Source organism: Salminus brasiliensis, chromosome 14, assembly GCF_030463535.1.
Source record: "Salminus brasiliensis chromosome 14, fSalBra1.hap2, whole genome shotgun sequence".
In the NCBI taxonomy this organism is placed as follows: domain Eukaryota; kingdom Metazoa; phylum Chordata; class Actinopteri; order Characiformes; family Bryconidae; genus Salminus; species Salminus brasiliensis.
In genome coordinates this window covers 36518337-36532384 of record NC_132891.1, presented here as the reverse complement: position 1 = coordinate 36532384, position 14048 = coordinate 36518337, and the positions used below count along the sequence as shown (strand labels likewise).

Sequence of the window (14048 nt, the reverse complement as noted above, 5' to 3'; positions counted from 1 at the left end):
TACTGTCTCTCATTCTCTCACTTACTCTCTTATTCTCTCACTTACTCTCTTTTATTCTCTCTTTCATTCTCTCACTTACTCTCTCTCATTCTCTCACTTACTCTCTCATTCTCTCACTTACTCTCTCATTCTCTCACTTACTCTCTTTCATTCTCTCACTTACTCTCTCTCATTCTCTCACTTACTCTCTTTTATTCTCTCTCTCATTCTCTCACTTACTCTCTCATTCTCTCACTAACTCTCTTTTATTCTCTCACTTTCTCTCATTCTCACTTACTCTCTCTCATTCTCGTACTTACTCTCTCATTCTCTCATTCTCACTCTCTCTCATTCTCACTTACTCTCTCTCATTCTCACTTACTCTCTCTCATTGTCTCACTTACTCTCTTATTCTCTCTCTCATTCTCTTACTCTCTCTCATTCTCACTTACTCTCTCTTATTCTCTCTCTCATTCTATTACTCTCTCTCATTCTCACTTACTCTCTCTCATTCTCTCACTCTCTCTCAGTCTCACTTACTCTCTCTCATTGTCTCACTTACTCTCTTATTCTCTCTCTCATTCTATTACTCTCTCTCATTCTCATTCTCATATCTGCAATCTAAAAGTAATACACAAAGAAAAAACGCTCCCACACGCTGCATGTGCAGAGAGAGAGAGGGAGTGTGTGTGTGTGTGTGTGTGATGTGCATCCAACAGTAACAGATGATCTTACCTCAGTGTCTCCAGTTTACAGTGTTCACTCTTCAGTCCCTCACTGAGCTTCTCCACTCCTGAATTCCGCAGATTATTATTACTCAGGTTCAGATCTTTCAGTGAGTTCACTGAGCTGAGAACTGAGGCCAGATCTGAACAGCTTTTATCTGTGAGAGCACACCTTTCCAGACTGGAAGAGAGAAACATGTGAATCTGCAGTTGTTCTTTATTCTATATCAGAATGTCAGGATGAACGGACCAATAGAAACACTCCAACACAGAGTCTGAAGAACATCTCTACAATTTTAAACGTTCAGAACGTTTTTCTCTTCTCCACAACCAGAGAACCTGAGAAATTATCATATACCAGAACCCTGACTCCAGCACACACACATACACATACACACTCAATACTCAACTATACCACACTCCCACACACACACTCCATACTCAACTATACCACACTCACTCACACACACACACACACTCAATACTCAACTATACCACACTCCCACACACACACACACACACTCCATACTCAACTATACCACACTCACTCACACACACACACACACTCAATACCCAACTATACCACACTCACTCACACACACACACACACACTCCATACTCAACTATACCACACTCACTCACACACACACACACACTCAATACTCAACTATACCACACTCCCACACACACACACACACTCCATACTCAACTATACCACACTCACTCACACACACACACACACTCAATACTCAACTATACCACACTCCCACACACACACACACACTCCATACTCAACTATACCACACTCACTCACTCACACACACACACTCTCACACACACACACACACACACACACTCAATACCCAACTATACCACACTCACACACACACACGCACACGTAAACATAACATTTACTGAAAATAGTAACCTAGTAACCCCAGTAATTAGCATTACATTAGGTACACTAACAGAATTCAGAGGTGTTCACACCCTTTACTACAGGCTCTGTACACACACAGCCTCTGTTCTTAGAAATTATATAAGATAAATCCACACAGTGCTGCTCCACGCCAACACACACAGCACAGCGTCACACACACCCTCGTGTACATGTGTACATATCTAAACCTTCCTTTCAAACTAACTACATCCACTGTATGTGTGTGTGTGTGTTTTTGTGTGTGTGACTGTTGTCTACAGTGAGAGAATGATGATCTTACCTGAGTGTCTCCAGTTTACAGTGTTCACTCTTCAGTCCCTCACTGAGCTTCTTCACTCCTGAATCCTGCAGATTATTCTCACTCAGGTTCAGATCTTTCAGTGATTTCACTGATCTGAGAACTGAGGCCAGATCTGAACAGCTTTTATCTGTGAGAGAACACCTTTCCAGACTGGAAGAGATAAGAGGGTTTATCAGCAGGTAGAATACATACAAACACACACACTAAAATAACTAAAACCCTGTAACTCAGATCTTAACTAGAAGACCCTTTTCTCTTCTCTTTGACTCCAGTCACTGATTTCTTCCAGCAGCACCAGCAACTCTAATTTCATCTCATTTTATTAGTGATTGATTGAACTGATTTAACTTCAGAAATATTACATTAAAAAGGAAATGCACCTTAACCCTAGTTTTACTGAGCATTTATTAATCTGATACTGCACTGTACCCGTATCACTGCTGATACTGCACCCGTATCACTGCTGATACTGTACCCGCATCACTGCTGATACTGTACCCGTATCACTGCTGATACTGCACCTGTATCACTGCTGATACTGAACCCGTATCACTGCTGATACTGAACCCTTATCACTGTACCCTTATCACTGCACCCGTATCACTGCTGATACTGTACCCGTATCACTGCTGATACTGAACCCGTATCACTGCTGATACTGTACCCGTATCACTGCTAATACTGAACCCTTATCACTGTACCCTTATCACTGCACCCCTATCACTGCTGATACTGTACCCGTATCACTGCTGATACTGAACCCTTATCACTGTACCCTTATCACTGCACCCGTATCATTGCTGACACTGCACCCGTATCACTGCTGACACTGTACCCGTATCACTGCTGATACTGAACCCGTATCACTGCTGATACTGCACCCGTATCACTGCTGATACTGAACCCGTAACACTGCTGATACTGAACCCGTATCACTGCTGACACTGCACCCGTATCACTGCTGATACTGCACCTGTATCACTGCTGATACTGAACCCGTATCACTGCTGATACTGTACCCGTATCACTGCTGATACTGAACCCTTATCACTGTACCCTTATCACTGCACCCGTATCACTGCTGACACTGTACCCGTATCACTGCTGATACTGAACCCGTATCACTGCTGATACTGAACCCTTATCACTGTACCCTTATCACTGCACCCGTATCATTGCTGACACTGCACCCGTATCACTGCTGACACTGTACCCGTATCACTGCTGATACTGAACCCGTATCACTGCTGATACTGCACCCGTATCACTGCTGATACTGAACCCGTAACACTGCTGATACTGAACCCGTATCACTGCTGACACTGCACCCGTATCACTGCTGATACTGCACCTGTATCACTGCTGATACTGAACCCGTATCACTGCTGATACTGTACCCGTATCACTGCTAATACTGAACCCGTATCACTGCTGATACTGAACCCTTATCACTGTACCCGTATCACTGCTGATATTGTACCCTTATCACTGTACCCGTATCACTGCTGATATTGTACCCTTATCACTGAACCCTTATCACTGTACCCTTATCACTGTACCCGTATCACTGCTGATATTGTACCCTTAACACTGTACCTGTATCACTGCTGATATTGTACCCTTATCACTGTACCCGTATCACTGATACTGTACCCTTATCACTGTACCCTTATCACTGTACCCTTATCACTGAACCCTTATCACTGTACCCGTATCACTGTACCCGTATCACTGCTGATATTGTACCCTTATCACTGTACCCGTATCACTGCTGATACTGAATCCTTATCACTGTACCCTTATCACTGTATCTGTATCACTGCTGATACTGAATCCTTATCACTGTACCCTTATCACTGTATCTGTATCACTGCTGATACTGAATCCTTATCACTGTATCTGTATCACTGCTGATACTGAATCCTTATCACTGTACCCGTATCACTGCTGATACTGAATCCTTATCACTGTATCTGTATCACTGCTGATACTGTACCCTTATCACTGTACCCTTATCACTGCTGATACTGTACCCTTATCACTGTACCCGTATCACTGCTAATACTGTACCCTTATCACTGTACCCGTATCACTGCTGATATTGTACTCTTATCACTGTACCCGTATCACTGCTGATACTGTACCCTTATCACTGGACCCATATCACTGTACCCGTATCACTGCTGATATTGTACTCTTATCACTGTACCCGTATCACTGCTGATATTGTACCCTTATCACTGTACCCTTATCACTGCTGATACTGTACCCTTATCACTGTACCCGTATCACTGCTGATATTGTACCCTTATCACTGTACCCGTATCACTGCTGATACTGTACCCTTATCACTGTACCCGTATCACTGTACCCGTATCACTGCTGATATTGTACCCTTATCACTGTACCCGTATCACTGCTGATACTGTACCCTTATCACTGTACCCGTATCACTGCTGATACTGAATCCTTATCACTGTATCTGTATCACTGCTGATACTGTACCCTTATCACTGTACCCTTATCACTGTACCCGTATCACTGCTGATATTTTACTCTTATCACTGTACCCGTATCACTGCTGATATTGTACTCTTATCACTGTACCCGTATCACTGCTGATACTGTACCCTTATCACTGTACCCATATCACTGTACCCGTATCACTGCTGATATTGTACCCTTATCACTGTACCCGTATCACTGCTGATACTGTACCCTTATCACTGTACCCTTATCACTGTACCCGTATCACTGCTGATACTGTACCCTTATCACTGTACCCTTATCACTGCTGATACTGTACCCTTATCACTGTACCCTTATCACTGTACCCGTATCACTGCTGATACTGTACCCTTATCACTGTACCCGTATCACTGCTGATACTGTACCCTTATCACTGTACCAGGGACCAGCTGTTAGCGCTCAGCAGTGCTGCTGTGCTGCCGCGCGCGAGGCACGACATCCCCCGGGAGCTGAGGAGGAGGGGGAGCTGGGCTGGAGCTCTGTGTCGTGTCAAGCCCGCTCTTCCTTCATAGTCAATAAGATGGACGAGTTGACGGCGCTAACGCGTCATCAGAGGGACTATGTACTATTGTACTATGAAAGGCGATATGAAGTGATGCAGGTGCACTGCGGAGCCATGCTAATTTGGTCTTTATATCCGAATATAAGGATATAATACGTCCATGTTCACTTTATATTAAAGGTATGCTTGCTGGTCATAATGTATTGGTAATATGTTAATACATGTCTTTTTATATTATTACATTAAGTTACAGGTTATGTTATACTGCAAACTCACATTTATATAATCAATTATATAACTTGTTTTTCATGTGGATGCAGTTGCGAAACCACTGGAATGTACAAGTGATAGTGGAAGGCTGTGCCTGGTGGGAGCGGTTGGCCCCCACTCTCGCCCACACATAGTTCCTCATTTTGTTAAAAGATATAAGGGACGGGACCCCCTTTTCTGGTGAGAGTCGGCTGAGTGGAACTGCAGGTCCAGCTCGGCGGTTTGCTGAGACGGCTGTCTCTTACCAGGATCGAAAGGGCTCTCCCGATCCAGTGAGTGGTAAGTAACGGCAAGTCTCAAGCGAAACTGAAAGCGTTCTGCCAAGTTTGTTTCGGTTTGTTTTTGTTGATTGTGAAATAAAGGGACCTTTTTATACGGGACCTCTGGTGTGGAGTTATTTGACAGTCCTCCCTTTGGTTTAAAATTTCACAAAACAGCATGAGGCCGTACTATCTCCCAAGGGAATTCTCGCACGTTATCATGATAGCTGCGTACGTCCCCCCCTCTGCTAACGCTGACTCGGCTTGTGATGTCCTGCACTCAGCTGTGGGCAGGCTGCAGACACAGCACCCACAGGCCCTCCTTCTTATCTCCGGAGACTTCAACCATGCTTCTCCATCCTCCACTCTGTCCACCTTCACCCAGTATGTAGACGTGAAAGACGTGAAAACACTGGACCTGTTACTTGCCAACACAAAGGAGGCATACAACTCATCACCTCTCCCTCCCCTTGGAAGATCTGATCACAGTCTGGTTCATCTTCTGCCTGTGTACAAACCCATTGTACATAGAGAACCAGCTGTCACCCGTACAGTGAAGAAATAGTCTAAAGAGACTCTGAAGGACTGCTTCGAAACAACAGTGTGGGAAGAACTGTGTGATCCTAATGGGGAGCACATTGACAACCTCACTCACTGACAGACTACGTCAACTTCTGTGTGGATAACACCGTGCCCACCAAGACTGTTCAGTGTTTTTCCAACAACAAGCCATGGATTAATCCAGATATAAAGGCTCTCCTAAAAGAGAAAAAGAGGGCCTTCAGATCTGGTGACAAGAATGAGCTGAAAGCTGTGCAGAGGGAACTGAGAAGGAAGATCAGGGAGGGGAAAGCCAGCTACAAGAGGAAGCTGGAGGAACAGTTGCAGCAGAACAACGTCAGGGGAGTTTGGAAAGGCCTTAAAACCATATCTTGCCACACAAAGTCCAACTCCCAGGTGGTGGGGGACCAGAAGTGGGTGAATGATCTCAATCTCAATTTTTCAACAGATATGATCAATCACCTAGCCCTCCCCCTACACAGACACCCCTGCTGTATCCCCACTCAGCAGCACTACCATCATGCTACCCTCCCCCTTCTTCTTCTCTCAGAACTTCTGGCTCACAATCATCACCATCATCATCCCCTAATGGCTCATCATCTGGCAGCATCAACCACCCATTCACACATTCCAGCACCCAGCCCCCCTGCTCCAACCTGTCCTTCACAACAACCCAGGTGAGAAATGAGCTGAGGAAGATCAAGCCTAAGAAAGCTACAGGTCCTGATGGAATCAGTGCCAGGCTCCTCAAGTCCTGCGCAAATCACATTTACATTTACGGCATTTAGCAGACGCTCTTATCCAGAGCGACTTACAAAGTGCTTTGCTATTTACCCAAGAAAAACCATAGCTAGTTAGAATAGACTAATAATTCAGAGGATACCTCTAAGCTTAGACATTACTAAACACAAGACAATAAGGCGACCATAGAACTCTATTTGTCCAAGTACTCTCGGAAAAGGTGGGTCTTCAGTTTGTGTTTGAAGACAGCGAGCGACTCGGCCGTTCGGACACCCAGGGGAAGCTCGTTCCACCACTTTGGTGCCAGGACAGAAAAAAGCCTGGATGCTTGTCTTCCACGGATTTTGAGGGATGGGGGGTCGAGCTGAGCCGTACTTGAAGCTCGAAGGGCTCTTGGTGCGGATCGGCTTTTGACCATTGCCATCAGGTATGGAGGGGCTGGTCCAGTCTTGGCTTTGTAGGCCAACGTCAGGGTTTTGAATCTGATGCGGGCAGCTACAGGAAGCCAGTGAAGAGAACGCAGTAGTGGAGTGACATGGCTGAATTTAGGAACATTGAAGACGACCCGTGCCGCTGCATTCTGGATGAGTTGCAGGGGCCTGATGGTGAGCAGAGGGAGACCAGCCAGAAGAGAGCTGCAGTGGTCAAGTCTTGAAGTGACGAGAGACTGAACAAGCACCTGGATGTTGTAGGAGAAATCTGCAGGACCGAGTTACGTTTGCAACATGACTTGAGAACGATAACTGATCATCCATCACTACACCAAGGCTTCGAGCTTCTGTAGAAGGAGTGACCAGTGAGTTCTCAAAGGTGATGGCAAGATCGTTTTTTGGTCCAGAAGTTCCCGGGATGTACAGCAGATCCGTCTTGCTGGGGTTGAGTGTGAGGTGGTGAGCCGCCATCCAAGATCAGCTGTGTAGGGTAGTTGAGCATATGTTCATCATGAGCCTGAAACTGGGAAGAGTACCACAGCTGTGGAAAACATCTTGTGTGGAACCTGTGCCTAAAACACAGCACCCAAAGGACCTAAACAGCTACAGGCCGGTGGCACTGACTTCCCATCTGATGAAGTCACTGGAGAGACTGGTCCTCAACCACATTCGCCCTCTGGTGAGCCCATCCATGGACCCTCTTCAGTTCGCCTACCAGCCTGGTGTCGGGGTGGATGATGCGGTCATCTATCTTCTACACAGAGCTCTTTCTCACCTGGAGAAGCCCGGCAGCACTGTGAGGATCACCTTCTTTGATTTCTCCAGTGCTTTTAACACCATACAGCCAGGGCTCCTAAAGGACAAGCTGGGACATTGTGGAGTGGACAGTCACCTGTCAAACTGGATACTGGACTACCTCACCAACCGACCACAGCATGTGAGGGCACGGGACTGTGTCTCTGACTTGGTGGTCAGCAGCACAGGAGCCCCTCAAGGAACGGTCTTGGCACCGTTCCTCTTCACCCTGTACACTGCTGACTTCATGTACAGCTCACCGACCTGTCACCTCCAGAAGTTCTCTGATGACTCAGCGATCGTCAGCCTCATATCCAATGAGGAGGACAGCGAGTACAGAGAACTTATTCAGGACTTTGTGGACTGGTGTCTGCAGAACCATCTGCAGATAAACGCTGGAAAAACCTGGTGGTGGATTTCCGCAGGTGCAGACACCCCCCTCCATCAGTGAACATCCGGGGTATGAACATCGAGAGTGTGGACTCTCATAAATACCTGGGTGTTCATCTGAACAACAAACTGGACTGGTCAGTCAACACTGCTGCTCTCTACAAGAAAGGCCAGAGCAGACTCTACCTGCTGAGAAGATTGAGGTCCTTTGGGGTGCAGGGAGCACTCCTGAGAACTGTCTTCCACACAGTGGTGGCATCTGCCATCTTTTATGGAGTGGTCTGCTGGGGCAGTAGCATCTCGACGGCAGATAAGAAAAGACTGAATAAGCTTATAAAGAGGGACGGCTCTGTCCTGGGGTGCTTCTTAGACCCAGTGCAGGTGGTGGGAGACAGGAGGATGACAGCTAAGCTGGCATCCATGCTGGAGAACAGCTCCCACCCCATGCATGAGACTCTGGCAGCACTGGGCAGCTCCTTTAGTGACCGGCTGCTTCACCCCAAGTGTGTGAAGGAGCAGTATCGCAGGTCCTTCCTTCCTGCTGCCGTCAGACTCCACAACCAGCACTGCTCCCAGAGGACCACATACACACACTTAAACTACACACACATGTTCAGGGAATAGAGATCCCTCAATGTAAAAATACTATGTGCAATACCCCCCCCAACACACACACATGTGCAATTAAGAGTCATTTGATGTAAATAATATTGTTATTGCTTTTTAAATTTTATATTAAATAATTTTTTTATTATTTATATTGTGTTTATAGTGTAAATGATTTATCTACAATTTTGTAACTGAGTGTCTTGCTATCCCTTTCTGCTGTGACACTGAGAATTTCACCATTGCGGGACTGATAAAGAATTATCTTATCTTAACTTATCTTACCCTTATCACTGTACCCGTATCATTGCTGACACTGTACCTGTATCACTGCACCTGTATCACTGCACCCGTATCATTGCTGACACTGTACCCGTATCACTGCACCCGTATCATTGCTGACACTGTACCCGTATCACTGCACCTGTATCACTGCACCTGTATCACTGCTGATACTGCACCCATATCACTGCTAATACTGTACCTGCATCACTGCTAATACTGTACCCGTATCACTGCTGATACTGTACCCGTATCACTGCACCTGTATCACTGCTGACACTGCACCCGTATCACTGCACCTGTATCACTGCACCTGTATCACTGCTGATACTGCACCCATATCACTGCTAATACTGTACCTGCATCACTGCTAATACTGTACCCGTATCACTGCTGATACTGTACCTGCATCACTGCTGATACTGCACCCATATCACTGCTAATACTGTACCAATATCACTGCTGATCCTGTACCCGTATCACTGCTGATCCTGTACCCGTTTCACTGCTGATCCTGTACCCGCATCACTACTAATACTGTACCCATATCACTGCTAATAATGTACCCATATCACTGCTGATACTGCACCCATATCACTGCTAATACTGTACCCGTATCACTGCTGATCCTGTACCCGCATCACTGCTGATACTGTACCCCTATCACTGCTGATACTGCACCCGTATCACTGCTGGCACTGTACCCCTATCACTGCTGATACTGCACCCGTATCACTGCTGGCACTGTACCCCTATCACTGCTGATACTGTACCCCTATCACTGCTGATCCTGCACCTGCATCACTGCTGATACTGCACCCCTAACACTGCTGATACTGTACCCGTATCACTGCTGATACTGTATCCGTATCACTGCTGATACTGTACCTGTATTATTGCTGACACTGTACCCATATCACTGCACCTGTATCACTGCACCCGTATCACTGCTGACACTGTACCCGTATCACTGCATCTGTATCACTGCACCTGTATCACTGCTGATACTGTACCCGTACCCATATCACTGTACCTGTATCACTGCTGATACTGCACCCGTATCACTGCTGATACTGTACCCGTATCACTGCACCTGTATCACTGCTGACACTGCACCCGTATCACTGCACCTGTATCACTGCACCTGTATCACTGCACCTGTATCACTGCTGATACTGCACCCATATCACTGCTAATACTGTACCTGCATCACTGCTAATACTGTACCCGTATCACTGCTGATACTGTACCTGCATCACTGCTGATACTGCACCCATATCACTGCTTATACTGTACCAATATCACTGCTGATCCTGTACCCGTATCACTGCTGATCCTGTACCCGTATCACTGCTGATCCTGTACCCGCATCACTACTAATACTGTACCCATATCACTGCTAATACTGTACCCATATCACTGCTGATACTGCACCCATATCACTGCTAATACTGTACCTGTATCACTGCTGATACTGTACCCCTATCACTGCTGATACTGTACCCGTATCACTGCTGATACTGCACCCGTATCACTGCTACTACTGTACCTGCATCACTGCTAATACTGTACCCGTATCACTGCTACTACTGTACCTGCATCACTGTTAATACTGTAGCCGTATCACTGCTGATACTGTACCCGTATCACTGCTAATACTGTACCGGTATGACTGCTGATACTGTACCCGTATCACTGCTGATACTGTACCCTTATCACTGCTGATCCTGTACCCGTATCACTGCTAATACTGTACCCCTATCACTGCTGACACTGTACCCCTATCACTGCTGATACTGTACCCCTATCACTGCTGATACTGTACCCGTATCACTGCTGATCCTGTACCCGTATCACTGTACACTTATCACTTTACCTGTATGACTGCTGATACTGCACCCGAATCACTGTACCTGTATCACTGCTGATACTGAACCCATATCACTGCTGATACTGTAATCGTATCACTGCTAATACTGAACCCGTATCACTGCTGATACTGTACCCGCATCACTGCTTATACTGTACCTGCATCACTGCTGATACTGTACCCATATCACTGCTGGCACTGTACCCCTTTCACTGCTGATACTGTACCAATATCACTGCTAATACTGTACCTGCATCACTGCTGATACTGTACCCGTATCACTGCTGACACTGCACCTGTATCACTGCACCTGTATCACTGCACCTGTATCACTGCTGACACTGTACCCGTATCACTGCACCTGTATCACTGCACCTGTATCACTGCACCTGTATTACTGCTGATACTGCACTCATATCACTGCTAATACTGTACCTGCATCACTGCTAATACTGTACCCGTATCACTGCCTATAATGCACCCATATCACTGCTAATACTGTACCAATATCACTGCTGATCCTGTACCCGTATCACTGCTGATCCTGTACCCGTATCACTGCTGATCCTGTACCCGTATCACTGCTGATCCTGTACCCGCATCACTGCTAATACTGTACCCATATCACTGCTAATACTGTACCTGTATCACTGCTGATCCTGTACCCGTATCACTGCTGATCATGTACCCGCATCACTGCTAATACTGTACCCGTATCACTGCTGATACTGTACCCGTATCACTGCTAATACTGTACCCCTATCACTGCTGATACTGAACCCGTATCACTGCTGATACTGTACCCGTATCACTGCTGATCCTATACCCGTATCACTGCTGATACTGTACCCGTATCACTGCTAATACTGTACCCGTATCAATGTACCTGTATCACTGCTGACACTGAATCCGTATCACTGCTGATACTGAACCCGTACCACTGCTAATACTGTACCTGCATCACTGCTAATACTGTACCCGTATAACTGCTGATACTGTACCCGTATCACTGCTAATACTGTACCCCTATCACTGCTGATACTGTACCCGTATCACTGCTGATCCTGTACCCGCATCACTGCTGATACTGTACCCGCATCACTGCTGATACTGAACCTGTATCACTGCTGATCCTGCACCCGTATCACTGCGGACACTGCACCCGTATCACTGCTGATACTGCACCCGTATCACTGCTGATACTGTACCCGTATCACTGCTGATACTGCACCCGTATCACTGCTAATACTGTACCGGTATGACTGCTGATACTGTACCCGTATCACTGCTGATCCTGTACCCGTATCACTGCTAATACTGTACCCCTATCACTGCTGACACTGTACCCCTATCACTGCTGATACTGTACCCGTATCACTGCTGATCCTGTACCCGTATCACTGTACACTTATCACTTTACCTGTATGACTGCTGATACTGCACCCGAATCACTGTACCTGTATCACTGCTGATACTGAACCCATATCACTGCTGATACTGTAATCGTATCACTGCTAATACTGAACCCGTATCACTGCTGATACTGTACCCGCATCACTGCTTATACTGTACCTGCATCACTGCTGATACTGTACCCGTATCACTGCTGATACTGTACCCGTATCACTGCTGACACTGAACCCGTATCACTGCTGATACTGCACCCGCATCACTGCTGATACTGCACCCGTATCACTGCTGATACTGCACCCGTATCACTGCTGGCACTGTATCCGTATCACTGCTGATACTATACTGTACCCGTATCACTGCTGATACTGTAATCGTATCACTGCTAATACTGAACCTGTATCACTGCTGATACTGTACCCGCATCACTGCTAATACTGTACCCGCATCACTGCTCATACTGTACCTGAATCACTGCTAATACTGTACCTGCATCACTGCTGATACTGTACCCGTATCACTGCTGACACTGTACCCGTATCACTGCACCTGTATCACTGCACCTGTATCACTGCTGACACTGTACCCGTATCACTGCTGATACTGTACCCCTATCACTGCTGATACTGTACCCGTATCACTGCTGATCCTGTACCCGTATCACTGCTGATCCTGCACCCGTATCACTGCTGATCCTGTACCCGTATCACTGTACCCTTATCACTGTACCTGTATGACGGCTGATACTGCACCCGTATCACTGCTGATACTGTACCCGTATCACTGCGAAAACTGAACCCGTATCACTGCTGATACTGTACCCGCATCACTGCTGATACTGTACCTGCATCACTGCTGATACTGTACCCGTATCACTGCTGACACTATACCCGTATCACTGCACCTGTATCACTGCTGATACTGCACCCATATCACTGCTAATACTGTACCTGCATCACTGCTAATACTGTACCCGTATCACTGCTGATCCTGCACCCGTATCACTGCTGATACTGCACCCGTATCACTGCTGATACTGCACCCGTATCACTGCTGATACTGTACCCGTATCACTGCACTCGTATCACTGCTGGCACTGTACCCCTATCACTGCTGATACTATACCCCTATCACTGCTGATACTGTACCCCTATCACTGCTGATCCTGCACCCGTATCACTGCTCATCCTGCACCTGTATCACTGCTGATACTGCACCCCTATCACTGCTGAAACTGTACCCGTATCACTGCTGATACTGTATCCGTATCACTGCTGATACTGTACCTGTATTATTGCTGACACTGTACCTGTATCACTGCACCTGTATCACTGCACCCGTATCACTGCTGATACTGTACCCGTACCCATATCACTGTATCTGTATCACTGCTGATACTGCACCCGTATCACTGCTGATACTGTACCCATATCACTGCTACTACTGTACCTGCATC

The 14048-nt window shown here is 46.5% G+C and overlaps 1 protein-coding gene across 2 annotated transcripts in view; it reads right to left on the bottom strand.

Annotated features, from left to right (window-relative positions):
• LOC140577234 (ribonuclease inhibitor-like) overlaps positions 1–14048 on the bottom strand; it is a 237155-nt gene that overhangs the window by 157514 nt on the left and 65593 nt on the right. For both annotated transcript variants that reach the window (XM_072697104.1, XM_072697103.1), the window contains exons 11-12: positions 1925–2095; positions 715–885 (exon numbers count right to left, since the gene is read on the bottom strand). In XM_072697104.1, the coding sequence (XP_072553205.1) occupies positions 715–885; positions 1925–2095 (342 nt within the window). The remainder of the gene's footprint in view (positions 1–714; positions 886–1924; positions 2096–14048) is intronic.